Source organism: Mauremys mutica, chromosome 19, assembly GCF_020497125.1.
Source record: "Mauremys mutica isolate MM-2020 ecotype Southern chromosome 19, ASM2049712v1, whole genome shotgun sequence".
Classification (NCBI taxonomy): domain Eukaryota; kingdom Metazoa; phylum Chordata; order Testudines; family Geoemydidae; genus Mauremys; species Mauremys mutica.
Window position 1 is genome coordinate 8,037,120 of NC_059090.1, and position 27,652 is coordinate 8,064,771.

At 55.7% G+C, this 27,652-nt stretch overlaps 1 protein-coding gene across 5 annotated transcripts in view; it reads right to left on the minus strand.

Moving 5' to 3' along the window:
* Nucleotides 1-513: 513 nt before the first annotated feature.
* Nucleotides 514-27,652, minus strand: part of SSC4D (scavenger receptor cysteine rich family member with 4 domains) — a 44,514-nt gene continuing 17,375 nt past the window's right edge. For 4 of the 5 annotated variants that reach the window (XM_044993348.1, XM_044993347.1, XM_044993349.1 and 1 more), the window contains 10 exons: nucleotides 14,645-14,680; nucleotides 13,519-13,824; nucleotides 11,723-11,794; nucleotides 10,965-11,279; nucleotides 7,084-7,164; nucleotides 6,236-6,310; nucleotides 5,456-5,767; nucleotides 4,586-4,663; nucleotides 2,570-2,909; nucleotides 514-2,098 (listed from right to left, as the gene is read on the minus strand). In XM_044993348.1, coding sequence (XP_044849283.1) covers nucleotides 2,593-2,909; nucleotides 4,586-4,663; nucleotides 5,456-5,767; nucleotides 6,236-6,310; nucleotides 7,084-7,164; nucleotides 10,965-11,279; nucleotides 11,723-11,794; nucleotides 13,519-13,824; nucleotides 14,645-14,680 — 1,592 coding nt within the window. In that variant the 3' untranslated portion in view covers nucleotides 514-2,098; nucleotides 2,570-2,592. The remainder of the gene's footprint in view (nucleotides 2,099-2,569; nucleotides 2,910-4,585; nucleotides 4,664-5,455; nucleotides 5,768-6,235; nucleotides 6,311-7,083; nucleotides 7,165-10,964; nucleotides 11,280-11,722; nucleotides 11,795-13,518; nucleotides 13,825-14,644; nucleotides 14,681-27,652) is intronic. The other variant, XM_044993351.1, reaches the window with a different exon arrangement.

Sequence of the window (27,652 nt, forward strand, 5' to 3'; positions counted from 1 at the left end):
AAGTGACTTGCCCAGGGTCACTGGCAGAGCCACAAACAGAACCCGCAGTTCCTGAGTCCCAGTCCAGTGCTCTAACCACTAGGCAACACCGCAGTCATAGCTGTCCCTATGCCAGTGGGGCTCAAACTTTTTTACTGGCAACCCCTTTCACACAGCAAGCCTCCGAGTGCGACCCCCCTAATAGACTAATATACATCAGCTGAGGATCTAGCACTAATTATATATATATATATATATCTCCATCCAAAAGTTGTGGTCTGAGCATGTATTCCAGGCAACTAGAGAACAGAAAACCTCAGCCCATACTTCTGATCTGCGACACCGGTGTAAATCAGGAGCAGCTTCACTGATGTCAATGAAGTTACTTTGAATTTGCACCCTCTGGTGTAGCCTGTAAACAGTGACTGTTCAGAATCCACTGACCGCAGCCAGCTGAGCTGTGACTCACAGAGCAACGAGTCCGCGGGTTCTCAGCACACTTTATAAGGGCTTTTATTTATTCACACCCAAAAATGTATAAGAAAAGTGGAAAAACCGGAATAGGCACGCTCCGTTATTAACAAAGGAATTATACAGAGAGGCCTGGGATTGCCTCAGTCGTAATTAAGCAAGCCCCTCCCTTTCCCTCCGCCAAAAAATAGCATTTCTCCAGTCTCCCAGCAGGGGAAATGACAATGGGTTAATGACAAACCTCGAGGATCCCAGCAGGTTTCCAGACTTCTTCGCCAGGATCCGAGAATGCAAACGGAGCTTCCTTGGGAAATACGCAAGAGCCAGTGGGGCTACCACGGGCGTCTTGGCTGCCAGGTGGAACCATCCAAGTGGGTCCAAGAAACGCACCAGTTCAGCTCCACGTTTTTATGCATCAGTCCCCAGGAGTCAGGTCTGTGCTGGGCACACGGAGCCCCGTTGACTTCCGGGGGCAAACCCGAATGGATCTGATTGCTGGAGCGGGGCCTAGATTTCTAATGCAAATGGCTCATCCAGGGGCAGTTCCACAAACACCCTTTCGAGGAGCAGATCAGGAGCTTTGCCCGTGGATCAGTTCTGAGGGCCATGGCAGGGTGGTGGGTCATTCTGATGGGAACACCTGGCCACAGGGACACGGACTGAGACCTGCTGCCAAACATCTCCTGTAGATCCAATTGCAACAGGATGCGGGACAAGATTTTCAGAGGCTCCTATGGGACTTACAAGGCCCGGTCCCTTTCCAAAAATGACTTAGGAACTTAGCTCCATTGGCTTTTCATGGGATTTCAGGCCAGATTTTAAGATGCAGAAGCCGTTAGCGGGATTTTCTAAAGCACCTGCCCACATAATTACCATTGAGAGCTACATCTTTAAGTGCCTAAATACCCTAGGGCCCAGATCCTCAATGGTAGTTAGACTCCTAACTCCATTGAAACCAATGGGAGTTAGGCACCTAAATACGTCTGAGGATCTGGTTCTACGTCACTTTGGAAAATGGGACACGGGCACATATGAAAATGTGACCCTTGGTTACTATCACCGTGGGCTGGATGAGAGCTGGCCACAGCTAGTATCTGAGCTCCGGCGACCCTGCAGAATAGCCCGTTCCAGCTCCCGAGGCCAGTGACTCTCCACAGAGTCGAGCAATGCTAGATTGGCACCAGCGTTCTCTGCCTTCTCCATGGGCTCTGCTTCTCGGGTCTGTGTGTCTCTGCCGTTTCTCCTAGAGAGACGCTGCGGGGCAGCGATGTTCCTTCTTGCTTTTCTTCCGTTCTGGGGTTTTTCTTGGGACAAAAACTTCCCCTGCCAGAGAGTTTGCAGAGATGCCCATGAGTGGCTGGAGCTCTGCTCTATGCCTCGTGGGTAACGGGCCAGGCAGGAGGCTCTGGCACTTGTCCAAGTAGCATTCGCCAGTGCCCCTGGGGTGGGGGTGGGCCTGCTGGGCATGGCAGCGAGAATAGGGCTTCCATGCCCGTTACAGACGTGCTATATACAGCGATGTACAGGTCACGCGGGTGTTCCTCTCCCACCGAGATCAGTGCCATAGGTGCACCAGCTGGCTCGCCCGCCCTGTGCCAGGTGCCGCTGGCATCTGGAATTCCCCACGGTTTGGGCCGGCGTCGGTCTGAAAGAGGAACAGCCAACGTCAGCTGACAGCCAGGGCTTTCCATCCGGCTGATCGGCCAAAGGACAACTCAGGGCAGATCCTGGGGCCTCTGAACCAAAGCGCTTACCCCTGGCTCCTCACTCCGGTAAGCTGAGCCGGCTTGAGCGACAGGCCGGGGCACCACGGCCAGGTGGCTCCTTTCGCTTTAGAGCTGCTGCCTTTGAACGGCTCCCGGGGGTGGGGAATTCCCGTTCGACGCCTGCTCCGCTACCGGGAGAGGGGGACTCGTTCTGGTTGGGACAGGTGTCTGAGCTCAGGGGTTGCCCTCACCTCCTGGGACTGGCCACTGTCCTTTAATCAGCAAAGGGGGCACTCGCCCTGAAGGCCTGGTCTGCCCTCACACAGACACGTTACTGCCCTGGGCTCGGATGGGGCACGGCAGGGGAAACAGAGAGGATCTACCCGCCCCCCGGACTCACCCTGGCGTCTCTGGGCGGCCGTGGGCACAGAGCCGGTCATAGCAGCCCGCAGAGGGCGCCGGCGTCTTCCGAGTGGTCGCAGTTGTGCACGTTCCAGCGGATGTGGGAGCAGCGCAGCAGGGAGGGCTCGTCGCCTTTGCACTTGAGGTTGTCGAGGAAGATGTAGCCGGTGCCCGGGCCGTAGCGCGCCTCCCCCCAGGCTGCCCGGGCGCCCCCGCAGCCCAGCTGCCGGCACACCACCGTGACGTCCCGGAGGTCCCAGGCGTCGTCGCACACGGTCCCCCACTGGGACAGGTAGAACATCTCCACGCGGCCCTCGCAGCGGTGGCTGCCGTTCACGAGGCGCAGGAATCCTGCAGGGGGTGGGACAGCGTAGGGTGAGGGGACCCGGAGGCCCTGCCCAACAGAACCCTGGCGTCTGAACAGCACCCGTCAACCGGCTGCCCTCTGCCTTCCTCCCGGGGACTCGCAGCAGCTCTCCGATCCCAGCAAGCCGGACGCAAGGCTGCTCCTTAACGGGGTTAATACAAAGGAATTGTTTCCTCGATTCCCCCCGGTAAGACGGGGCGTGAATCCACCCAGCCGAGCCACCGTCAGAGCAATAGCAGCATTGGGCACTCGAAGCAGCTTCCAGCCTAGAACCGGCGAGCGCGTCGCAGTCCCCCACCGCGCCCCCGGGACGCAGGCACCTGCTGCCCCGGTACAGACAGGTGCTCAGAGGAGGAGCCAATGAGGGAGCCAGGACAGGGTCCCGCGAATCCGGGCTCCCCCTCCTGTGGCTCACTTTGCCCTGGGAGCGAGGGGCCAGCATTACTAGTGCCTCGGTATTAGCAGTTCAGTGGAGATGAGGGCGCACAGGGTCCAGAACAGGGGAGCAGGCCTCAGGACCCTGGAGCAGTACGATCTGGTGGATAGAGCATCTGACGAAGCAAGAAAGCCTGCGTTCTGTTCCCGGCTCAGCCTGGCTGTGTGACCCGTGCCACGTCACCCAGCTTAACCTCCTCGGCTAATCTACCTCACTGGGATAGACAGTGGCTACAGCAGGGGTGGGCAAACTACCGGGCCGGGGGCTTGCTCCACACGGCTCCCCAAAGCAGCTGCACGTCCCCCCTCCGGCTCCTATGTGTAGGGGCAGCCAGGGGGCTCCGCACGCTGCCGCTGCCCCCAGTGCCGCCCCTGCAGCTCCCATTGTCCAGCAAATGGGGCCCATGGGAACTGCAGGGGCAGTGCCTGTGGAGGGGGCAGCGTGCGGCAGAGCCACCTGGCCACGCCTCGTGTAGGAGCCGGAGGGTGGGACATGTCGCTACTTCCTGGAGCTGCTTGAGGTAAGCGCCGCCCAGAGCCTGCAACCCTGACGCCCTCCCGGGCCCCAACACCCTGCCCCAGCCCTGATCCCCCTCCAGCTCTCTGAACCCCTTGGCCCCACCCCCCTGCACCCTAGATCCCGCACCCCCATCCAGAGCCCTCACCCGCACCCCAACCCCAACCCCCTGCCCCAGCCCAGAGCCCCTCCCACACCCTGAACTCCTCATTCCTGGCCCCACCTCAGAGCCCGTATGCCCAGCCGGAGCCCTCACCCCCTCCCGCATCCCAACCCCCAATTTTGTGAGCATTCATGGCCCACCATACAGTTTCCATACCCAGATGTGGCCCTCGGGCCAAAAAGTTTGCCCACCCCTGTGCTACAGTGAAGGTGCTTTGAGATCCGATGACAGACACCATGGGAAGGAGTCAACCATATGATGCCACAGCACAGGGATAGCAGCCATCACTTCTGGTCGACGTTTCAGCCAATGCCACAGGCGGCATCATAGAATCAAACTCATAGGACTGGAAGGGACCTCGAGAGGTCTTCTAGTCCAATCCCCTGCACTCAAGGCAGGACCAGGCATTATCTAGACCAGCCTTCAGCTGCCTTTGTCTCTGGCTTCTCTGCCAAACATTGGCCCCAGGGGGTTTCTCTGGGAGGAGACCTGTGACTGCCTGAGGACGGTTTGGGGGGGTGCTGCTGGCCCCATGGGGTACCTACCGTCCTTGGGACGAGTTGTGGCTGAGGTGGTGGTCGCAGAAACTTCTTCTCTGAAATGGTCCCCGGACTCGTCCACACCTGCTCCAGCAAAGGATGGATGAAAAGAACAATGATCGGACATCTCTGGTTTCCAGCTCGGGGGCTGGAGCGAGGCAGCGGGGAGAGGAGATGCCCTGCAGATTGCTGAGGTGTGGGGCGTTTAGGAAGCAGAGGAAGGGCAAACATCGCCTGACAGCAGGCACTGGGATTCGCGGGGGAGGCAGGCGGCCTTATCGGTCACACGTAATGACAGCATCCCGTTCCGCAGTGGGTGCCACTCCGGAAACGGGGACCGGCTTCAAACCCAGGGAGTGGGCCCAAACTAGCACCTGAGACCTGAACCCTCTGAAGTTCTGGGAGCTTGGATTCGAATCCCCCGCATCTGAACCTGACCCTAAGGTTGCGGTTCTGGGGGAATCCAGAAGCAGGAGGAGCCTTTCTGGGCTTGTCTGAACTTCCCCCGGGGTCTCGTGGGATTCCACCAAGCTGGGCTGGAGTCTCACTGAAAGCCCAGCCCACTCCAAATCCAACCTGAACTAAACCCCGAGCCCCGGACTACATACGATGTGCCCCAAACACCCCGCGTGGCCCATCTCCCGCTCGAGCGGCTGGACTCCGGGTTCCCAGGTCACACGGCGCACCCAGAGAGGCTGCAGGAACTCGGATGGCACTCCCCGCTGAGGCCGGCTGCTGGTGGCACGCCCGGCCTAGGCTCACCTTCCCTCCCCAGGGGTGCTCCCAGATCTGGCTAGCTTTGGAGGGAATTGGAACCACGCGTGCTGCTTGGGGCGGGGTAGGATGTGCTGTGTGGAGCACCCACACGTATCTCACCTCTGCAGATGACGCCGGCGTCCTCATGATGCCCACAGTTGTGCTGCCCCCAGCCCAGATGAAAGCAATTCGCCAGGTCAGCCTCCCGGCCGGCACAATCCACGTTGTCCAGAAGGACGGGCCCGGTGCCGTAACCAAAATAGCCCAGGGCGGTGGCCGCAACCGCCACCCCGCAGCCCATCTGCCGGCAGACCACCTGGGCGTTGGTGAAACCCCAGTCGTCGTCACACACCGTGCCCCAGGTGCCGCGGTACAGAACCTCCACCCGGCCCTGGCAGCTGTTGTTCCCGTTCACCAGCCTGATGCTGCCACCTGTTGGTCAGACCCGGAGAGCAAAGGTGACGTGGAAGGCCGGAAAGTCGAGAGATTCTGGCTGAGGCAGGTGGTGGGGAGCGATACAGTCACGGGCCCAGTGCAGCCCGGTGCTCTGCAGTGCCAGCCCTCATCTTGGATAGGCGGTAGGGCCCAGGGACCCTACAGGTCCCAGCATGCCATGCTCCCTTTTAGGCTCAAGCTAGAGCATGGCGTTGCTGGGACTCGTCGTTTCTACCGGCTACTCCGCCATATAAATGGCGCCACGTGCTCCATGTGGCTGAGCAGGGGCTGAGTGAATACGGCAGGGCTGCGACTGAGAACCGGGGGCCCTCGAGGCTTTCGTTCGAGCCTTGGCAGCCCAGTGCAGGCGTGCCGTGTGGCTGCCTGGGCTTTGCGGGGAATCTCAGAACACGCCCTGGGCCGTCCGGAGCCAACGCCCCGCCTGCGGGGAGCGCACACACTTACTGCGCTTGCCTGCGGCCAGAAGGGCCGCTGTGATCACTTCAGTCTGCGGCGAGGGCTGATCTCTGGCATCCGTGACTGCAAGGACAAGCAGTGGCATTAGGAGGGTGGGAGTTCAGGGGAAAGCCTGCTCTCAGGCTGTTCTCCGTCGATGGGGCACCCTCGCCCGCGATGGCAGCACGCACCATGCAACCTCCTGCCCAAAGGATCCAGGATCTGACGGGGCTCCTGGGCCCAAGGAACCCAGGGTGGAATTCACCACTGACTGATGAGAAGCAGGCCCCTTTAGACCCTATGGGGGGCAGTTCTTTGTGCAAGGCATCACCCTATGCATTGAAGCGGGACCTTGGTGAATTTCCCCGGCATCACAGCCACCCCAGGATGCCATAAGTGGCTGTAGCAACAAAATCAGAGCCCAGCACCCCTGGGGAGAGCTGTGCAGCGAGCATCCCACTAGCAGGCTTCCAGGGACCTGGAGACGTTTGCAGCCCCTGTGATCCTGCTGCTGGGCCCCAGGAAGGAACCCACCCAGTGCTGTGGATGGAGTGAAGCCCGGCATGACCTGAACAGCACTCTGGACTGTGCTGAATTCTCGGCAGCTGTGTCTCTAGGCCACCCAGCGTCTCTAGAGGAGATGGCGAGGAGAAAACCCAGGACAGGGGATCTGAGCCCTGCTTCCCCAGTACAGGGGGCTGGGCCAGGAAGGACAGTGAGCCGGTTCGGATCACAGCTGCGTCCTCCACAGGACAATGTTATGGGGTAGCTGCTAGAATCAATGCACTTGCCTTGCAGCTGTAGGTGTCTGCATGCATCTTCCCTCCGGATGGAGGAACAGGCCACGTTGGCCTTACCTGTGGCAGTGTCGGTGAATGACTCTCCGTAGTCCCGGCCAGCCGAGGTGGTGGATGGTGCCACCGTTGAAACCCGCAGCCCTGCGGAGACACACGGAGAGGCAGAGGCCACATGACCAGCGGCCCGTAACTTTGTTTGCACTGAGTCGTTTTGAGAGGATGGGCAGCCAGAAGGAAGCCCGTCCAGAGAACAGATAGACATGTGTCAATCATTCTTCACTCCTCCAGCTGCGCAGAGCAGCTCCTACTTCAGCCCCTGGCTGGTGCCTTGGGAACGTGTTCAGAGCTTAGTGTCCTGCTAAATGCACTTAGGTAACCCCCGGGTTGGGATCAGTGTGTGTTAGACGACGGATTGGAAGGATTCGATTTTTATCGGTAAATGTCAGTAAATATCCGTTTCCCTGCACGTGCCCAAACCGCTGAAAAAATATTTCTGTCAATAGCAATTGAAGCATACAGGTTGGACCTCTCTAATCCGGCACTCCATGGGCCGGCAACATCCGTGGGCCGGCATAGGCACCGACTCCACGAGTGCTCCGGGGCGGGAGCACACGGGGGAAAATTAGTGGGTACGGAACATCCACCAGCACCAAGCTCCCCCCTCTGCCCCCTTCCCCAGAGCCTCTCACATGCCGCACGGCCCTGCGCTTGCCAACTCCTCCTCCTCCCCCCCAGCGCTTCCAGAGCGCCGCGAACAGCTGATTCGCAGCATTCGAGCTCCAGGAGGGAGGGGGAGGACCTGGGGCCGGCTGTTGGGATCTTGGGCAAGGAGTTGGCAGCTGGGACCTGGGGCCGGCATCAGAACCCCCTGGCAGGGGGCCACATTGGGTACAAAGCCTGGGGGTGCTGCAGCACCCCCACACCCCTATTTCCCATGCCTATGGAGACCCGCTGGCACTCTGCATTGACTTCCTGTGGTTCGGCAAATCCTCTGGTTTGGCACCGGTCAGGTCCCGAGGGTGCCAGACTAGAGAAGTTCAACTTATACAAAAAATGCCAGCTGAGGACTTACTAGAGTTTGATTTCAGGCTATTTACTTCGTATATTTTGACCTGTGATATTGACAATTTGTGTGCCAACGGTTACAAAGCTTTTAACCTTTGGAATCTCAACCTCTTCTGTCATTAAACAATTATCCAGCCCCTTCCTATTGACTGACCCCTGTAATGTCCCACAACTGTGAACATTCAAATTGGTCAAAATTTAAAAAAAATGCTTAAAAGCCATCATTCTGGGCAAATTTCAATAAATAAAAATTTTAAAATAAACATCCATATTATGAGTCAATAGTGTAAAAAAAACCAAAAACAACAATGTTGAATTCTGCCAGGCCCTGTTATCCAGATCCCCAGAGGCTACGGGTGCGTTACAGCAGGCTAGTCTGGTGCGTTACAGCAGGCTAGAGAGACTCGTGCCTTCAGCTCTGGAGGTGCCCCACTCAACCCACCGAGTTCCCATCTCAGCCACGTACACAGTCGTCCTTCCCTATCAGTGAGAATGAGGTGGGCTGCGGAGAGCTGGGCCCGCAGCTGGAAAGGAAGCGGGTGACCCTGCCTGCTGCCACCCCGGCGGAGCGTGGCCGGCATGTTGGGGTCCACCTTCCTCACCCCTTTCCCAGGGGAAGCCAGCAAAGCGAGAAGTGGGCTGGCTACTAAACCATGCTGCTTGGAGGCTCAGGGTAGCCACAGGGCCACCTGCCACATGCCCAAAAACTCCTTGTAGCTGGCACGAAATGGCACAAATTGCAACCGATTCCCCCGTTAGTACTGAGGTGCAGATGACATGAGGAGCCATCCCAGCACGCGGGGCTCCTTGTAACATCGGACTGGCAACTTTCTAATCACACAAAACCGAATCCCCTTGCCCTGCCCCCTGCCCTGCCCCTTCCCTGAGGCTCCGCCCCCACTCACTCCATCCCCCCCCCAATCGCTCGCTCTGCCCCGCCCTCACTCACTCGCTCATTTCCACCAGGCTGAGGCAGGGGGTTGGGGTGCAGGATCCGGGATGGGGCCAAGGGGTTGGGAGTGTGGGAGGGGGCTCCAGGCTGAGGCAGGGAGTGGGGATGTGAGAGGGAGTGAGGTCTCTGGGCTGGAGGTGCAGGCTCTAGAGTGGCCTCAGAAGTGAGGGGTTCAGGGTGCGGGAGGGGGTCCAGGCTGGGGCAGGGGGTTGAGGTGGGGGGGTGAGGGGTCCGGCTGGGAGTGCGGGCTCTGAGGTGGGGCTGAGGAGTTTGGGGTGTAGGAGGGGGCTCCAGGCTGGGCCAAGGGGATAGGTGTGTGGGAGGGAGCTCAGAGCTGGGGCAGGGGTTTGGGGTGCAGGCTCCGGGCAGCACTTAGCTCAGGCGGCCAGGTGGCTCCATGCGCTGCCCCAGACCGCAGGTGCCGCCCCCGCAGCTCCCATTGGCTACGGTTCCTGGCCAATGGAAGCTGTGGGGCCAGCACTCGGGGTGGGGTTAGCACGCAGAGTCCCCATGGCTGCCCCTCTGCTTAGGAGCCAGAGGGACACATTGGCAGCTTCCTGGGAGCTGCGCGGAGCCTGCCCACCCCCCTGGAGCTGCGGCCAACCGGTCTTTTAGCGGCCTGGTCAGCAGTGCTGACCGGAGCCACCAGGCTCCCTTTTTGACTGGATATTCCGGTCGAAAACTGGACACCTGGCAACTAATATCGTAGCACCTGACCGGGTTTGGCAGTGACGGCGGCTAGGCCCAGGTACAGTGCACCGCTCACACCACAGCGCTCCCGCCCATTCTGCCTAGATGTCTCACTCCACCCAGCGGGCCGGGACCAAGGCCCCCTCTCTCGCCTGGCTGCCGATCTCCCCTAGAGGTTCAGTTCTCCCAGCTCCGTGGACCCGGCGCCCCCATTCAGAACAGCTCCCGCCCCCATACACGCCGGCCCACCGAGGCTCTCTGGGCCAGCGTTTCCATCTCCCCGGCTTGCAGGACAATGGCTAGTTAGGCAAGAAAGGAACAGCCTGAGAAAATTGCTCATTTTGCGCCCATCAGCCTCTTTGTTAGTTAATCGCTGGGAAGCAAAAGTGAGGGCACTTAGTGTGCCAGTCATTAGCTGCGATAATGAGGGAATGCAAGGGGATTATTAACATTATAAATGGTAATCAACAGAGATACAGAATTGAAAGAGGGGAAGAGAAAGGGAGGCCGGGGATGGCTGAGTGCCCAGCCGCTGACAGCCAATCACTCCACTTCCTGACCAAGGCAGCTTGTTTTCCACCAGCGCCGGGAAGTCGCAGGCAGCCAGAGTCATTTCCCTTGCCAATTGCTGCTCAGACTAGTCCCAGCCTCTCTCCATTGTGTTTTATCCATCGCCTGGGTTCCAGCCTAGCAGGTAATGAGGAAGGACGGTCCAGTGGCTAGTCCCCTAGGCCTTGTGAGCCCTACTTTCAAGTCCCTGCCCCGCCACAGACTCCCTGTGTGACTTAGCGTCACGATCGTAGGAAGCAGAGTAGGGGTGTTTTGCACAGCTCTGAGCAGTAGCGGTGACCGGGGACGGAACCCATGGCTCGGTGCGCGCTACTCACTCCTCTCCAGAGCCAATTTACAGAGGGTCTGATTCCACTGCAGCCCTGCCCCTTCCCCCCATGGGCCTGGATCTGCCCGTAGGGACTGAGGCGTTCTGCTCTGGAGGGCTGGTCTCGGTGCTGGCCAAGGAGGCAGCCATGGCATCGGTCAAGGCTTATCCAGGGCTGGCACTGTCATGGCTCAGACGCTTGTGCTGAGCTGCCTCTGGATGGGGGAGGGTGGTAATCCTCCCATCAGCACGGCCCCCTCCGCGCCCAATCCACACGGGCCACGGCTTGCGCCTCGGTCCCATCCCCGGCGGGTCAGCCAAGATGGCGGCCGTTCCCACGAGGCTTTGCGCCCTTACCTGTGCAGATGACCCCCGCGTCCTCGTGGTGCCCGCAGTTGTGGATCCCCCAGCCCAGGCTGTAGCAGGCCGAGAGGCGGGGCTCGCTGCCCTCGCAGTTCACGTTGTCCAGCAGGATGCGCCCCGTGCCGTAGCCGAAGTAGGCGTTGCTCTTGTGTGCCACGGCGCGGCCGCAGCCCGCCTGCCTGCACACCACGCTGGCGTCGCTCAGGCCCCAGTCATCGTCGCACACCGTGCCCCAGGTCCCTTGGTAGAATATCTCCACTCTGCCCCGGCAGGGGTCGGCGCCGCTCACCAGCCGAATGCTGCCATCGCCTGCACAAGGGCAGCCGGGGTTAGCGTCAGGGCTCTCCCCGGGGCGGGCAGAGCACTGAGCGGGATCCCACGGAAGCGACAGGAGCAGGCCGTGCCCAAGGAGGCTTAGAGGGGATGGGGAGCAGCAAGTGAGACGCGAGTTTGCACGTGGCAGCAAAAAGTAGCCCATGGAGTTGGGACGTCCCGTCTGTAAAGTGGGAGACCCGCTCTGGACGGCCCCTGGTCTACGCAGCAGCCCCACCTCAATAACCCACTGGGGTCATCCTTAGCCTTGGTCTCACCTGCCTCTTCTGCTCTCAGTGGGGGGAGCCGGCCCACGCCTGGGGGTAGGGTATGGGGAGAGTGGGCGCCCTGGCCTGGCCTCCGGCGGAAAGACGCCAGACAATGAGTAGGAGGCAGGGAGGGAATCTGAGGAGCGAGAAGCCGATCTCCGACATGCTTACTCTTCCCGCTCTGCAGGGAGGCTGTGGCGGTTCTGCTCGTCGGTCCTTTGCTTGCCCGGGTCGGGGAGAGCTCTGCAAAGAGAACCAGAGCCAGGCTGGGCGTCAGGGTGGCTTTACTCGTTTTCCTTTCCTGCATACCCTGTAATAAATACACCCGCTGGATACGCTGCCCCAGCCTCCAGAGCCCAGGGGAGAGCAGCGATGTTCACACACGTGGCTGTGCCAGCTAGAAAAACGGCAAATATCAGGAGACTCGCAATCAACCTGCCAGAGCCGGCAACGCTGAGCAAAGAACCCGAGTTCGAATCCTGCCTCTGACCCAGACCACCCTTGGGGGAGTCACCTCACCTCTCTGCGAGGGAAACTGAGGACAATGACACTCAATCCTGCTGCTGGGATTGGTCCCTGTTTGCAAAGCGATGCAGACAGGCTAAGTGCTATTCAGACCCGTGTGTAATGCTGAGTGCTAGAGGGAAGAGTCATTTTTCCCTTGCAGACCAGGCTAGCTGGAGGGCTGGTCACTCGTTATTAGCGGAGCAGCACTCACGTCTGTGTCTTCGAGCTCAGTCTGGGCGGGAGGGAGGAGCCCCAGACAGGGCAGCGTCACCCCCATGGCTGCGTTCACCGGTGAGCAGGGTACATTTTGCTCTGGGTCAAAAGCCGGCCCTGCCTCCTGGGACCCCCCTCCCCGCACACTGGGAATTCTTTCACACGGCGCCTGGCCTCTGCCTCCCTCTCATCAGCCTCCCAGCTATGAACAGCGATGGACAAACCCCCAATGGCCTGAGCGGAGCACTTCAGCCTGGACATTCAGCAGCAGGATCAACCCACCCAGCCTCCAGAGATCTCCTCCCCAACAGCCGTCCTGAGCTCGCCTCCCGACCAGCTCCTCCCACCCCCCTTCACAGCTGCAGCCTGAGACGCACCACCCCTTCCCCTCCAGGTCAGGCCCCTTCCTCCAGTCAAGGCTGGACGCCTTCCTCAATCAATCAGTCCCTGCCCCTTAGGGGATCACAAATCCACTGCCTCTCTGCTAGGCCTGGGCTGGCATCTGTCTGCAGATCTGGCCCAGCTCCAGGCATCTGCCCCCATCACCCTGACTAGGTCTGAGAGTGATTGTGAATTAAAAAAAAAAAAACAGGCCCAGCAGAGAAAAACTAGACCTTACTGGGTCTGTGATCCTTCCAATCAGAGCTAGCTTGGGTACGTCTACACGCGCTGTCCCGACTGCAGTGTAGACAGCACTAGCTAGCTCGCGCCACTAACACTAGCAGTGAAGCTGCTCCGGCACCGACGGACAAAGCTGCCGGAGACCCAGGGTGCGTACTCGAAGGGGTAGCGGACGCTGCTGCAGCTAGCTAGATCCAGGTACGTCTACACGCGCTGCAGTGGCCTCTGATTGCAGGACAGACCTACCCTAAGGGAGGTCACAGAGCGGGGAATGTGGCGCCACAGGCCAGGACGCAGTGAGAGCAAAGGGCAGGGCAGAAAAGGAAAGATGTGGAGGGGGCAGTTTAATCAACCCAAGCCAGGCCCTGGGGCTGCTCAGTTCTGGCCCCTGGCTTAGATGGCTGGTAGCAGCTGGCCCATCCTCTGATTCCCAGCAGCCCAGCCCTGCGGCACCATCTCCTCCGAGAGCCCAGTGCCCGGCACGGGGGCCCTGGTGACCGCTGACCGGAAGTCCTATGAGTCAGTCACAAGAGGGACACGAGGGATGCTGGGTCTGAAGAGGCATCAGTCATGTAACCCCCTCACTGCCCCTGCCCCCGCCGTAGGATGGAACCAAACCTTTTTACCGTTACACGTGACGGCCACATCCTCATAGTGGTAACAGTTGTGGATGCCCCAGCCACGGCTCCCGCACTCACTCAGGGCCACCTCCCTCCCTCGGCAGTCCACGTTGTCCAGGAAGATGGGCCCCCGCCCGTGGCCGAAGGTCAGGGTGGCTGGTGTGGTGAGGGCATGGCCACAGCTCAACTGGCGGCACACCACATTGGCGTCCACTAGGTCCCAGTCGTCATCACACACCGTCCCCCAGGAGCCATTGTAGAGGATCTCCACACGCCCCTGGCACCGGTTGCGCCCATTGACCAACCGCACCTCTGCATGGAGGAAGGTCACAGTGAGACAAGTAACCAGGCAACAGGCTAGCCCTAATTAGGTAACGAATGCACCATGACTCCCACCAGGGGTCATCAGCAGATGTTTGAGCCTATGACCTTCTGCACCAAATCCCAGACTGCTACCACTTAAGCAAAGGGAGTAGCTCCGTTAGTTGATACCAGTAGTAGGCTACTGTCTTGCTGGCATTTGCTTTGATTCTGGTGAGTGGGTTTCTATTTGTTTGAGGGAAGCAAAGGGTCAGGACTACATCTCTGCACCGGACACATTCACTCGGCCATCTTGGAAGCTCTTGTTGGGTTAGAGAATCGTCCGATGAGAGAAGAGAAATGGTATCATGTGACTTGGGTGACCTGTCACCTGGTGCAGGTGGCAAATTGCTAATACTCACAGCAAACCAATCCATGGATAATTCCTGGGCTGAAATCAGCCACACATAAATGATCTGTCAAATTAGAAACAGAACATGTGTCTGTATAAATGACACACTGTTTGCCTTGCCAAATCAGTCGGTCATTCACTAGAACCGCGGACGCCCAGCTCTATGGCACGGAACAAGCCCAGGAAGCTGCAAAATTCCCCCATGGCTTCCAGTCATATTTCCTGTCAGGAAACAGGGGGTTTTTTTGCCTCCACAAAAAATTATATCAAAATTTTCATTTTAAACCCATTTGGTTTTTTCAAAGCAAAACTCAAAATCTCATCCCCATTCCCCCCCTCCCCAATATATTCATTTTTGACAAAACCCCATTTTTCGGGTACAAAACTCTTCGTCCAGAAGCAGTTCGGAGAAGATCTCACCTGGGAACGACAACGGAGCAGAAGCGGAGGCGTTGCCTGAAATGGAGAAGGAAAAGGATCAAGCCTCGTTGGTGTGCCAGGAGACCACAGCCAGGAAAGGGTTACTGGATAAGGAATATCAGAACTGACTTGGGCCGTCTTACCAAGCAGCATGAGTGCTAAGGAGGATGACTTAGTAAATTAAGCATCAGGTATAACACACATCAGGGCCGCCCAGACACATATCCCAGTCCCAGCAGGGCCTTTCACTCCTCTCCGGTAAGTATACAGTGTTCCCTTCCATGCACAGTAACAGGGGCAAACAAGTCACTGAGGACAGATTTTGCCCCTCGGGGTCTTTGCTACCACTGCTGAGGTCTGTGGTTTGTCACAGATTAAAGGGGAAACATTTCTGGAGTCCGTGTTATCTCACTGGCCACAGTTCACTCATCACACTCCAGTCCACATGGCTTCTCAGCGGCTTCCACCTAAGGGGAGTTTTGTTTTGTTGTCCCATGCAGCTCTCTTTGCACTAGCCCGTTTGAGTGCATTAGCAGAACCGTCTTTGCGGTGGCGGCACCTGGACCCTGGAGCTCGGTGGAATGTGGAAGCAGTTGGGAAACCGGGAAAGCAACTAGCAGTTGGTGAAATTGTTAGGGCAACCGTGTTAGCCCAGCCACTGGAGCTTGCTTGATTAGTCAGAGCAGGATGAAACTCGCTCCTGTGCAAAGACCCAGCACAAAATTTGTGCATCACTCAAGTCCTAAAAATACAGAATCAAAGGACTGATGCAAAGGCATTGAGCCAGGCCTCCGCGTGTAGGGGTGAATTTCTCCCCCCCGCGAGGCCGGTCACAGACTGCTGCAATACAGAACTCCGTGATCTGTGCTTTGGCTGCTCCTGCCTGAGACAATTCAAAGGAGTTAGTCTCCAAACAGCTGAGCACTTCAAGTTTCCGCTTACCTGTCTCTTCCCTTTTCCACACAGATCTGAGGTCTGGGTGGGGGTGGGAAGGGGAGAGCAGGAGAGAGACAGCAGTTGGTTTAAAAAGGAAAACTCCCACAAAAAGACAGATCATTGTTATCGTCACTATTTTAGCGATGGGGAAACTGAGGCACGGAGCAAGGGCTGAGAGTTGCCCATGTCATGCTGCGACTCAGCATCACAGAGCTAAAACGAGGCCTGAGACACAGGAGACCTGGGTTCTATTCCTGCCTCTGGCCTGCTGGGTGACCTTGGCCAAATCACTGTGCCTCAGTTTCCCATTTCTACAATGGAGATAATGACCCTGAACTCCTTGGTAAAGAGCTTTAAGATCTACTGGTGTAAAGAGCTAAGTATTATTATTTACTCAGTACTATTTTTAAAACACACAACAAAGCCAACAAGCTCTCCGTCTATCTATATGCACGGATCACTTCGCCCTCTGCTGAGAGGCAGCTACCTGCGGGGTGGAAGGTGGCAGCCTCTAAACCACAACAGAACAGGAGAGACGTTATCCCCTGGAAACCACTGAGGAGTTGGGAGGAATCCCTGGAATTTGGCACTTGGGTTAATGTGCCGTCTCGGGTGGAAAGTGCCAGCGGCTCCTTGGTGAGCACACTGGGTCAGCACCAGCTTCTCATCTCATCTGAAAGACAGACCCTCTATCACCACCAGCGGGGCATTAGTCCAGCCCTGATGCGGAGGGGGACATGAAGTCAACGAGGAAGGATTTTGGTGGGGCAATAGCAGGGGCACTTCCTCCCGATTCACCAGCATCACTTCCCCACAGCATCTTGGCTTCCTTGGGCTATCTCCTCTCCTGGTATGTCTCAAACCTGAGTATACCTAGCTTAGAGCAGCTGCCACTAGGTCACACTCCTGGTATGCCACAATCCATCCCTCTGCCTGGCCACAGTCAGGTCACGAATATTGCAGCGTGATGGTGCTAGAAATTCCCATCTGAATGGGTGAGGAGTCGGAGCTAACCCAGCTGTGCAGCTGCAGTGACAGCAGGTGCCATTCCAGACACAGCTCTAGAGAAAGGGGGAAGGAACAATAGAGCAGATGCCCCAGGGGCGCTGAGGTTCTGGGTCACGGCTGGGCCAGTGTGGGCTTTACCACACACAGGCATCCTGCCTGACAGGCAGGTAACGCTGCCGCTTGGATGTGAAGCGGCCGGAGCTGTGAATGCAGCAGGCCGCTCCGTCTACCCTCTGGCCCTGGGGAATGCTGAACTTCCCTCCACCCCGAGGGGGCCTGATTCCCCACGGCATCGATGACAACACAAGGTGCAGGACAAAGGGAATTGGGCCCATAATCAATACCAGGCAATAGCAAAATGCAGCAACCCCAGGGGACGCTGGTCCCCTGAAGAAGGAAGGCTCAAGGGCAGGAGTAATGGACTGGCCACAGGTCACCAACGCATGGCCAGATTCTGCCATATCCAGGCGTTTACACCAGCAAAGTGGTGTAAAATGCTCCCACTGATCTAGCTGCACGTTACACTCATGTTGCACTGGTGTCAATGACTGCACCAGGACTCGGGCTACAGGTTCTGCTGCCAAGGAACCAAACAGAATATCTGGCAGAGAGCCCAGGGACCTGCGGGGGTGCTGGTCACACTGGAGATCTGCTCCCCTGTCTGTCGAAGCTCCTCAGCAGAGACAGTCTGGCTGAGTCCTGGGAGAGGAGAAGATGCACATTAAAAAAAAAAATTACACTAGGTGTAGCTGGAGACAGAGGAGAGAAGCGAGTGGGGAAATCACAGGCAAGAATCCCATTCCAGTAACTGATCCTCTCTGGGAAACTGGAACTGAAGTGCTGCCTGAGAAATACCCCTTCTCAGCCTGTGTTTATCCCCATATGCAATGTAGTTGGATCCCTGCAGACCAGAGAGGAGCAGGTGCTGCAGAAGGGAGGGGCAGCTCATTGGTTTTCCTAATTAAACAAAAGTCTTTTCATAGAACCTTGCAACACCAGCAGGCAAACAAAGCATGGGAAGTGCTTTTGCTTGGAACGCCTGTCCCTCCTTCCAACTCAACAGGCACGGCTAGATCCTCAGCTGGTGCCAGTCGGGGCTGTTCTCTCGAAGGCGAGGCAGCAGTGACAATTGACACGAGCTCAGAAGCGGGCTCACCGCGTGCCACCCCGTGTTTGGTTTGTGCAGCATCACCAGTCCTTGCAATTCTATTCTGAGTCGTACAGTACCTGGCGCTTCCCTTAAAGCCTCAACTCCTGGAGTCTTGTGAGTAAGTGAGAGTCTGAGCTTGCATTTTTTTTAAAGTAAGTTGCAGAGAAAAGCTTGAAAACATGTGACGCACCAATGGCTCCAAAGTCAGAGGGAAAGTAAAAAGAAACCATTGTTTTAAAGCCAACCACAGGATCTCACGGGACGCCATGGGGTGGGCCCTGTTGTGTGCGCCACTTGAAATAGCGATCCAGGGGAAGGCTTTGGTGGGGGAAAATCTAGGCAATTCTTCCCCTAAGGATTTCCTCTTCAACACCTGCCCTGGCCGCAAGCTGCGGCACTGCCAGGGCAGAGAGTCGCACTAGCTCAGGGCAGCACCCATGTAGCTCCTACACCAACGGGAGAGAGCTCTGCTGTCGGCGTGGTTCACCCACCTCCCCTGAGGCGGTAGCGATGGCTGTGGGAGAAGCTGTCCCATCGACATAGCGCTGTCCACACGGGAGGTTACGGTCGGTATAACGACGCAGGTCTGTAGTGTAGGCCTGGCCTAAGTGTCTGAGCCCCACTTCGAAGCCATCTTTGACCGGGCTGCTCTAGCATAGAGTGACCAGACAGCAAGTGTGAAAAACCGGGACAGGGTGGGGGGCAATGGGCCCCGTTATAAGACAAAGCCCCAAATATCGGGATTGTCCCTTTAAAATGGGGACATCTGGTCACCCTAGTCTAGCCAGGGACAGCCGGCCACACAGAAAGGCAGGAAAACTCCCTCAGCCCTGAGCCAGCTGGACTTTGCCAAGGGCTCGCCAGAGGACCCCACTCCAGGATGCCAGGGGGTTTAACCCCCCAACCAGTCTCTCCTTGGCCACGTCTCCGTGCGCTTAGCCAGACAGACACCCGATTCTCCGGGGCCTCACGCACGTGCCCAGAACGGGCGAGAAAGCTACCACTCAGAATGGCGGCACAATGCCTGCACAAGAGGCCAGACCGCGGGGCAGGCCAGACCGTGGGGCAGGCCAGACCGTGGGGCAGGCCAGAGGACAGGAGCTCTCTATGCCCACCATTGGAAACCTCACCCCCAGGGAGCACAGAGAACTGGCGACGTCCCCGGGATATACAGTGCAACGGTGACACCCAGTGGCTCCCATAGTCAATGGCTGCGATGCCAGGCTGGGTCTTCCTTCTGCTTTGCACCTTGGGGAGCCTTTTGCACCCCCAAAAAGCAGGCTGGGCCCAATTCTGAACCATGGCGGGGCCTCTCTTGCCACGGGAAGGGGCTGGAACGCACAAGGCTCCTCCCAGGGGGGAACTGCCCCAGGTGCCAGGAGGTAGCCCAACCTCCCAGACACCTGCACAGGGGAGAGGGCGTGGCTGGAGTGGTCTCTGCTCTGGCTGTGGGAAGGCTGGCGTCTCCCCATTGAGCTGCATCTGCTCTCAGTGGCTCCACAGCTGGGGGGTTCCCCACCCCAGGGAGTTACTCAAACCCCAGCCTGCTACTTGGGATGGACACTGGGCCCCCAGAACCAGCTCTGAGCTCCAGACCCAGACTCCAGTGTCCCGGCTCGGCCCTCTCTCTCTCTAGCGTCTGGCCCAGACCCCCCAACCGACGCGCGCCCTGCACTCGGGGGACAGCCTGACGCAGCACAGAGACCACTGCACACGGCCAAGTGCCTTAAAGGCGAGTGGCGCCGAGTGCTTCTCACACAAGGTCTGAGCACTGAACTGTTTCACACGGGCCACAATCCATTCACAGTCACCGGGTCTATTCCCCGGCATTCGTGAATTGGCCCAAAAAGCTTTATTTCCAGCAGAAAACCCACCACGGATCCGCTCCGATGAAGAGGCCACCTCCAGAGAAAGCCCAGACCTGAAAGTTAGACCCCGTCCACCTCCCCACCTTTCAGGAAAACAATTCCCAACAAATCAAACCTGCCTTAGAGTGAAAGACTCCAAAGACTTGACGCGAAGGTTAAGGGGGTGACAATCACAATCTATACGTACCTAGACGGGGAACAGATATTTGGCAACAGGTTCTTCAGTCTAGGAGACAACGGAAGTTGAACCTGGAGAAACTCAGGCTGGAAAGGAGGCTCACATTTGTAACAGCGAGCGTGACTAAGCATTGGAACAATCTACTAACGGTTTCTGTCCCCGGCAATTTTTAAAATTGGCTGTTTCCTTACGTGATTTCACAGCAGTTTTCTGGCCTGGCCTATGCAGGAGGTCAGCAGATGATCCCAGAAGTCCCTTCTGGCCTGAGAATCTAAGAAAATCCCCGTCTTAGTCACAGAACATGAACACGTGATCAGGGGATCTCTTCTACGTCATCCCTTGGCCTTCTTCTCTCTACCTTATCCCTACCACCACCGCAACCTTCGCTTTGAGTCTTTTGAGTCTTTCACTCTACGGCAGGTTTTATTTCTCTACCGTACCCCGCCTCATGCCTCTAACCCCCCCGATCCTGCTCTTTCCAGCCCGACTCTTTTCCCATAAGCAGATCACCACCACAGTTGTCAGTTCAGCGTAAGCGTCTTGTCCTGTAACTCATGCGCCGGATGCCGCAGCCAGGAAGAGAATAATTTAAAGGCGACTCTCATGGCATGAGACAAATTGAGCCACTGGCCTTTTGTGCCTCATGAGGGTGACAAAAATGGCTTCAGAGGGTCCTAAGTTAGCCACAAAAAATCCAGCTTTTATCCACTCTGGAGGAATCTATGGGCCACAGGAGAGCTTGTGACCGGACAGTATCATCATAAGTATTATTTATTACTCTGCACCTAGAGGCCTAGACGAGATTGCGGCCCTGTTGTGCTAGGTGCTGTATATACCCATAGCAAGAGAGACTCCCTGCCCCAGAGTTACAATCTAACTAGACAAGGCAAGCTAAAGGTCTAGAGAGATTCAGGGGGACAGGGGGCTAGTTTTCCAGGGCTCTGCACCCACAACTGGGGCCAGTTTCAGAAGAGCTCCGCTCCCCACTTGGGCACCGAACTAAAGGCCAGGTTTTCAGAGGGGCTCAGCTCTGAGCAGCTTACAGTGGGAAATGTAGGGCCGGGTTGTCCAAAGACCTCAGCATCCAAGACATGAAGCCCTTCTGAAAATCTGCTCCTAGGTGACTTGCTCCAGGTCACGCGGAGAGTCTGGGGCAGAGCCGGGAACTGAACTGAGATCACCTGAGTCCCAGGCTACTGACTGAATCCCAAGGCCCTTTTCTTTGTCATCACTGCGGCTATCCCACCATGCCCAGCAAACATCTCCCAAAAGGCAGCGAGGACACAGCTACCTGCCCCCAGTGCCGCGCGCTGTGTGGACGCAAGCGTTGCCACGTGTGTGAACAGAAGCAGCGAAGCGTGGGCGCTCTCCACCAAAAACATTCTGCCAGCAGCACTAAGACAACAAATCTGAAACCAGCGCGACTTGTGCACGTAGGCAAACCCTAAGAGACAACGTTACGAGTCAAAAAGCTGGAGCCAGGCCTTGCCACCGGCTGGAAGGAAGGCCACGGACAGAAATCGGGAGCACATCAAGCTAGGAGTGGTTTACTTGAAGGAGTTGCCAGGTTCACACCACTTCTGCCCACGTGCACAGAAGGGACAGACGAGTTCTCCCACTGATCTCACCCATGCTGGGCTGACTCAAGAGAACCGACTCGAAATTAGATCACTTGAGTAAACCCAACAGTGAGGGAAAGTATCGTTAGTCAGATTGTTTAAAACTCTGATTTTGCATTTTCTTTTTGCTGACACCTATTTAACTCCAAAGCCTAAAACACACTTGATAGAAAGGACATCTTTGGTAAAGTTTCATATCCCTGCCCCTTTCATTAAGAACTTGCAACATGCATCTGAGATGCCCAGGATTACCTTCAGCAAAACCAGCAGACCCCAGACTTGACATTTCTGGTATTTCTATGTTTAACAGGGGGAAAAAAAGTGATATTTTGAAAAGCAAATCTTCCAGACAGAGCCAGCTGAAAAATTTTCAGTGGAACATTTTCCCTCAGAAAATGTCCTTTTGTCAAAAATCAAAATGTTTTGCAGAAAAGTACCCACTGACAGGATTTTTGCCAGAAATATTTCAAAATGACTCAGAATGGAGTTTTGTTTTGACATTCTCATTTTGTTTCATTTCAACTTTGCTGCTTCATTTAGATGTTTACATTAGAATACAAAATATTAAGGTGAAGAATAAATATTTGACATTGTGTTTCAAAACAAATTATTTTGACATTCTCAAAACAAAATGATTCAATAAGGTCCTTTTGATGCTTCCAAACTGACATTTTTGTAGTATTTCTGTTCCCACGATATTTCTAAATTTTGACTTTTTGTCCCAATTTGGGATGAAAGCAAATGTTAAAGTGTTTTCATTTCCTGTGGGATAGAAATGCCATTTTCTAACCAGCTCTACTTCCAGGCTCCCTTTATCCATCTTAGCAAAGGGAACAGACCCAGTGGAAATAAAATCCACCAAGCAACCTAGCGCCAGCTTCCCATCTCAGTTGCACCAGGGCAGGCAACGAGGCCCTGGTGCAATACGCCTACATAGACACTCATTTCCCGCTGCTGCTTCTGCAATAATGTAACGCAGAGGACAAATCGCCCTTTGTTATCCACTTAGCCAAGTCTCATTCACAAAAAGAAATGAATGAAACAATAGAGGGCAGCATGCTCTGTTCCTGTCTGAGTGGTTTAAGGTTACAAAGTTCCTGTCTCAAATTCTCCCTGGGGGAAATCTGTGATTTATTCCAAATTCCATGCAATTTATTGGGGAGGGAGGAGGATTGCGGGAAAGTTAGTTGCCAGTTGTAGTATAAGCCCATCCGTGAGAAGTGGATTGCCCTCAGTCAGCCAAGCTTTTCCCATTGAAGGGCTGAGAGCTGCCAGCCTGCAGCTCCTCACCCCAGACCAGACCAAGCATGAATCAAAGCCGAGCACTCATTTTCAACGGGTCTCTGCATAGGCCAACAAGGACGACACGCTCACTCGCTGATGTTTGGTCTGCACAACGCTAGCTTGCCAGTGCCACGGGCTTCCATTCCAGCCCCCAACCCAGTTGCTGAAAAGCTTTAGACTTGAGCCAGTTCTAAGCGAGGCAGAGCCATCGAGGCTGGGAGTTTTCAAAGAGCCCAAGGGAGTGAAGTGCCAAAATCTAATGGAAATGCAATGACAGCTGGGGACCTCGAAGATCTGCTCTGGGAATTATGTTGGGAAAGTTCTGTGTTACACAGGAGCTCAGATGAGACGGTCACAATGGTCCCTTCTGGCTGTGAAATCAATGATTAGAGCAGGGTGGTAACCAGAATTCCCAGTGGGTGGGAAATTCCAAAAAAAATTGTTCTGAACTGGAACAAAAAGCTGAAATTTCAAACATTTCCCACAGAACAAAAATTTCCAAAAAAATCCAGAGCCATCGAAAAGCTTTGTTACACGAATGTTGAAATGTTTTGTTTCCAGTGTCAACTCCCTTTGTTTTGACTTTTTTAGGATATTAAAATGTTAACTGGACAATAGAACATAGATTATATTGAATATCCTACAAAAGTCAAAACAAAATGTTACCGTATGGAAAGGTCACTGAATTTGACGTGTTCCTACGCAGTGTTTCCATTTCAGTGAAATTGCATTTGTAGACAGACCACTGTTCCATCAAAACTTTGCAACTGGCTCTGGTGCCAAACTCCTAATCTGCTTTGACGATCCCGGCACTACCTGGGAAGTTACAACGGTACAGCAGCACTAGTATAGCTCTCTGTGTGGACACTCCTGTTCCCAAAGAAGAATGGCTTTTCCCAATTTAGCTTAAACCCCTTCCATATTGGCATAAGCTAGACAAAAAAATAAAAATAAGGCATTCACATCAAAATAATAACATCTATATAGGGATTACCACGGCTAACTCAATATAAACTCACACCGTAGCATCTTGTACTAGTATAGTTTTCCTGTGTAGACAAGACCTTACTGTTTACACTGTGCCCATCATTGTGGTATCCGAGCTGGGTTCAGGTGGCACATTTCAGATCTGAATTTTATCTCCTCCCTGCAGAGGCTAGGGCTGTAGGCTGCTGGCCTCTCTCCCTAGCCCAGAAACTCTTATCAATCCCTCCCCTTCAGAGCACAGTTTATTCTTCAAACATAACAGTTCAACATTAAGTCTATGTATAAACCTGGTCATTCCCCCAACTCAGGTCTTCTGCTAAGGCCTTTCCACCTGTGTCCCAGTCCCAGTCTCCTCTCTGCAGCTCCTCTTTATAACTGAGCCACTGGGTGGCTTTTTTAATGGCTGGATCAAGCTCAGCTGGGAAGCAGCTGATCAGTCACAGGTGAGGCTGGGCCCAACTCTCCTTAAAGGGCCAGACACCATGTGACAGGAAGGGTTTGGCTCTTAGTTCTGGCCCAGGTGTAACCAAAACCTCTCTTCATCAGTGGTAAAATTCACCCCCTTTGCAGAGGAGCCAGCAGCGAGAAGGCCTAGTCCCACCTGAACCCTTACCAGGTGCCGACGGCTAGCATAGCCCTCTGCCCAGGGGTGAATTTTTATGTTAACCCCTGTGAGTTTTTTTATGAGCTTTTAGGGCAGGTGGGATTCAAACCCCCCAACTCCCTGGGGGAGACCCCCATGTGAACTCAGGCCACAGACATTCTCCATGTGCCACACTGAATGGAAACAGGCACATTTCACGCAGCTCTGTGAGGCTGGCAAACAAACACCAAAAAGAGGAGGAATGAAGATGAAATGCAGTGAGCCCCGTGGTTCCTACTGTATTCACTGCAGTGCTGGGGGCAGCAGGGGCCCAATCTCAGCCCTGCTGGAGCTGGTGGTGAAACTCCATCTGACTTGAGTGGCATGAGCTCAAACCCTCTCAGGCTGTGTCTACACAGGGCATTTTCAGGCATTCTCCTGCCACAGCTCGCCTGGTGCCAGCAACAATGTAAACCAGGGGACGGTGCTTTTCTTGCCCTGTCCGTCAGCTCCTCCACCACATGAGCTTCAGGAGAACCCCATTATCTGCTGGGTGGGGATGAGAGGTGTTTTATAAAGGGGGGGTAAGTCTTATTAGCCTCCCTTTGCAATTGGAGAGACTAAGGCCTGGTCACGCACTGAGTCAATGGCAAGACCGTGAATAGAATCCAGGTGTCTTGGCTCCCTGTTCCGTGCGCTTCTTCTCTGTGGGTCGGCCAACACACACACACACACACACACACGCTACAGGGTAGTGACTGGGGTTTACAGAGGAGCAATATCCCCTGGAACAAACGAGCATCCGGCTCTGCAGAGAATCATATCGCTCAGAGATGGACGGAATCTAGGTAACTTTTCCTCGGGGGCTGAGCCAGGATTGTTCCCTGTAATTAGGGTGACCAGAAGCAAGGTTGCACAGTGCAGATCAACCTGAGGGAACTGGGATTGTTTAGTCTGCAGAAGAGAAGAATGAGGGGGGATTTGATAGCTGCTTTCAACTACCTGAAAGGGGGTTCCAAAGAGGATGGATCTAGACCAGGGGTCGGCAACTGGTGGCTCGCGGCTCGCCAGGGTAAGCACCCTGGCAGGCCGGCCCGGTTTGTTTATCTGCCGCGTCGGCAAGTTCGGCCGATCGCGGCTCCCACTGGCCGCGGTTCGCGGTCCCAGGCCAATGCGGGAGGCAGGAAGCCGCGGCCAGAACATCCCTCGGCTCGCGCCGCTTCCTGCCTCCCGCATTGGCCTGGGACCGCGAACCGCGGCCAGTGGGAGCCGCGATCGGCCGAACTTGCCGACGCGGCAGATAAACAAACCGGGCCGGCCCGCCAGGGTGCTTACCCTGGCGAGCCATGAGCCACCGGTTGCCGACCCCTGATCTAGACTGTTCTCAGTGGTACCTGATGACAGAACAAGGAGCAATGGTCTCAAGTTGCAGTGGGGAGGTTTAGGTTGGATATTAGGAAAAACTTTTTCACTAGGAGGGTGGTGAAGCACTGGAATGGCAGCAAAGAGTCCTGTGGCACCTTATAGACTAACAGACTCTTATAGACTGTCTGTTAGTCTATAAGGTGCCACAGGACTCTTTGCTGCTTTTACAGATCCAGACTAACATGGCAACCCCTCTGATACTTGACACTGGAATGGGTTCCCTAGGGAGGTGGTGGAATCTCCTTCCTTAGAGGTTTTTAAGGCCAGGCTTAACAAAGCCCTGGCTGGGATGATTTAGTTGGAGTTGGTCCTGCTTTGAGCAGGGGGTTGGACTAGATACCTCCTGAGGTCCCTTCCAACCCTGAGATTCTATGATTCTATGATCTCTCCCAGCTCAAGGGCTTTGATCCAGTGTCCTGATTTGGGGCCTCTCCCGTCTGGCCATTTCCCAAGCTTCACCCCCATTTCTTTGCGAGCGTGGCACGCACCCTGCCGATCTCCCTCCACGGAGGTTTTGGTGGCGTGTCCCCGCAGGTTCCAGTCATCGGGGTTTTGCCCCTCTTATCGCTGTTGTGACTTGCGGGTTTGTACGCCCCCTACATCTCGGGGATGGCAAAGGCAAGGTTTGGTCGTCTCCGTTAAGATGCCAGCAAGTGCTGCAGCGAGACTGCCGCGTCGGTCAGCGTGGTACTGAGCGCCGAGCGAAGAAACTGAGCGACGTCAGGTGCCGCTTTCACCAAAACCCATTGACTGGCTGTCTCTGGACAGGCACCAGAGAAGGCTGCTATGAACCTCAGCGAACAGGCTTCAAACAATTCAGGTTTCATTGTCAGGATTCTTCAGGGCATTATTTTCTACCCGAACCGATACTCCACCAGGGAATTCAAATCTCAGGGCCCAGCCCTGCATTCCTTGGGAATTTGGCCAAGCAGGGACCACAGCAGCTGGCACCAAGTTCATGCAGAAGAGAACCTGCTTCCTCATCTCCCCAGGAGCACCAAGTTTCAATAAACAGCCAGCCCCGAGCTTTCACCCTCTGCACATCTTTCAAGGCTTTCTGCCCTGTTTAAAGAGAGCCCTTGGCATTAGAAGCCAAAGACTGATTGGTGTCCGTTGGGATCATTGGGTCTACACATGTAACCTCATCGTGAGCGCCGCTGGAGAGAGTGTGTGAAAGTTCACAAGCTGTCGCCATAGCCTATAACAACAAATGCTGATGGGAGAAGGTACCAAAGCAAGACAGACCGAGTTAGTCCAAACCAAGGAGCCTCCTGCTAGAACTCAAGGACTGTGTTAATATCAGGCCTGGTAAGCGAGGGAAGTGGGGGACCGGAAGTTAATGGACCAAAATTGGTGTGTCGGAAATCAGGTGTAACCGGTGAACCAGACAAGGAGGTGATGGGCTATTCCACCCACCAATCCCCTTTGTGGGTCCTCAGAAAGAGCCTTTGGGGCGACAGGCTGGCTACCACCAGGCTGGCTGACCGAATGATGGCAGACGGAGAAGGAGTGAGTTTCACCATCTTGGCTGCCACCCCCACCATCTCCTGGGGCCCCAAGATCCAGCATGACGCCGCTGTGCCTTCGTCGCCCTGATCCTGAGAGATGTCCTGACCAGCCAGGGCCAGAGAGACTCCGGTGACATCGCCACCTCCATGGGCTCCGGCTACATCCTGACCACAGCCTGGGACGTGAGACTTTGTCTCCTCCCACCCCTAGACAGGCACTGGGCCTAAACCGTCTCCTAGTCCACACCCGCAGAGCCGAAGGATGAGGACTTGTAACCCACGCAGTGGGGTGCTCTGTCCCATGTAGGGGCCCTGAGACCATGTCAATTACCACGGGATAGCAAACACCTTTCTCCCTAGCGAAGGCAAGGCCTGTGTGTTGGCCCAGGGCCCCGATCCTGAAGAGGGCCCCTGTCAAATGGATAAGGACGGTACTAACCGCGCTGGTGGATATTAACAAAT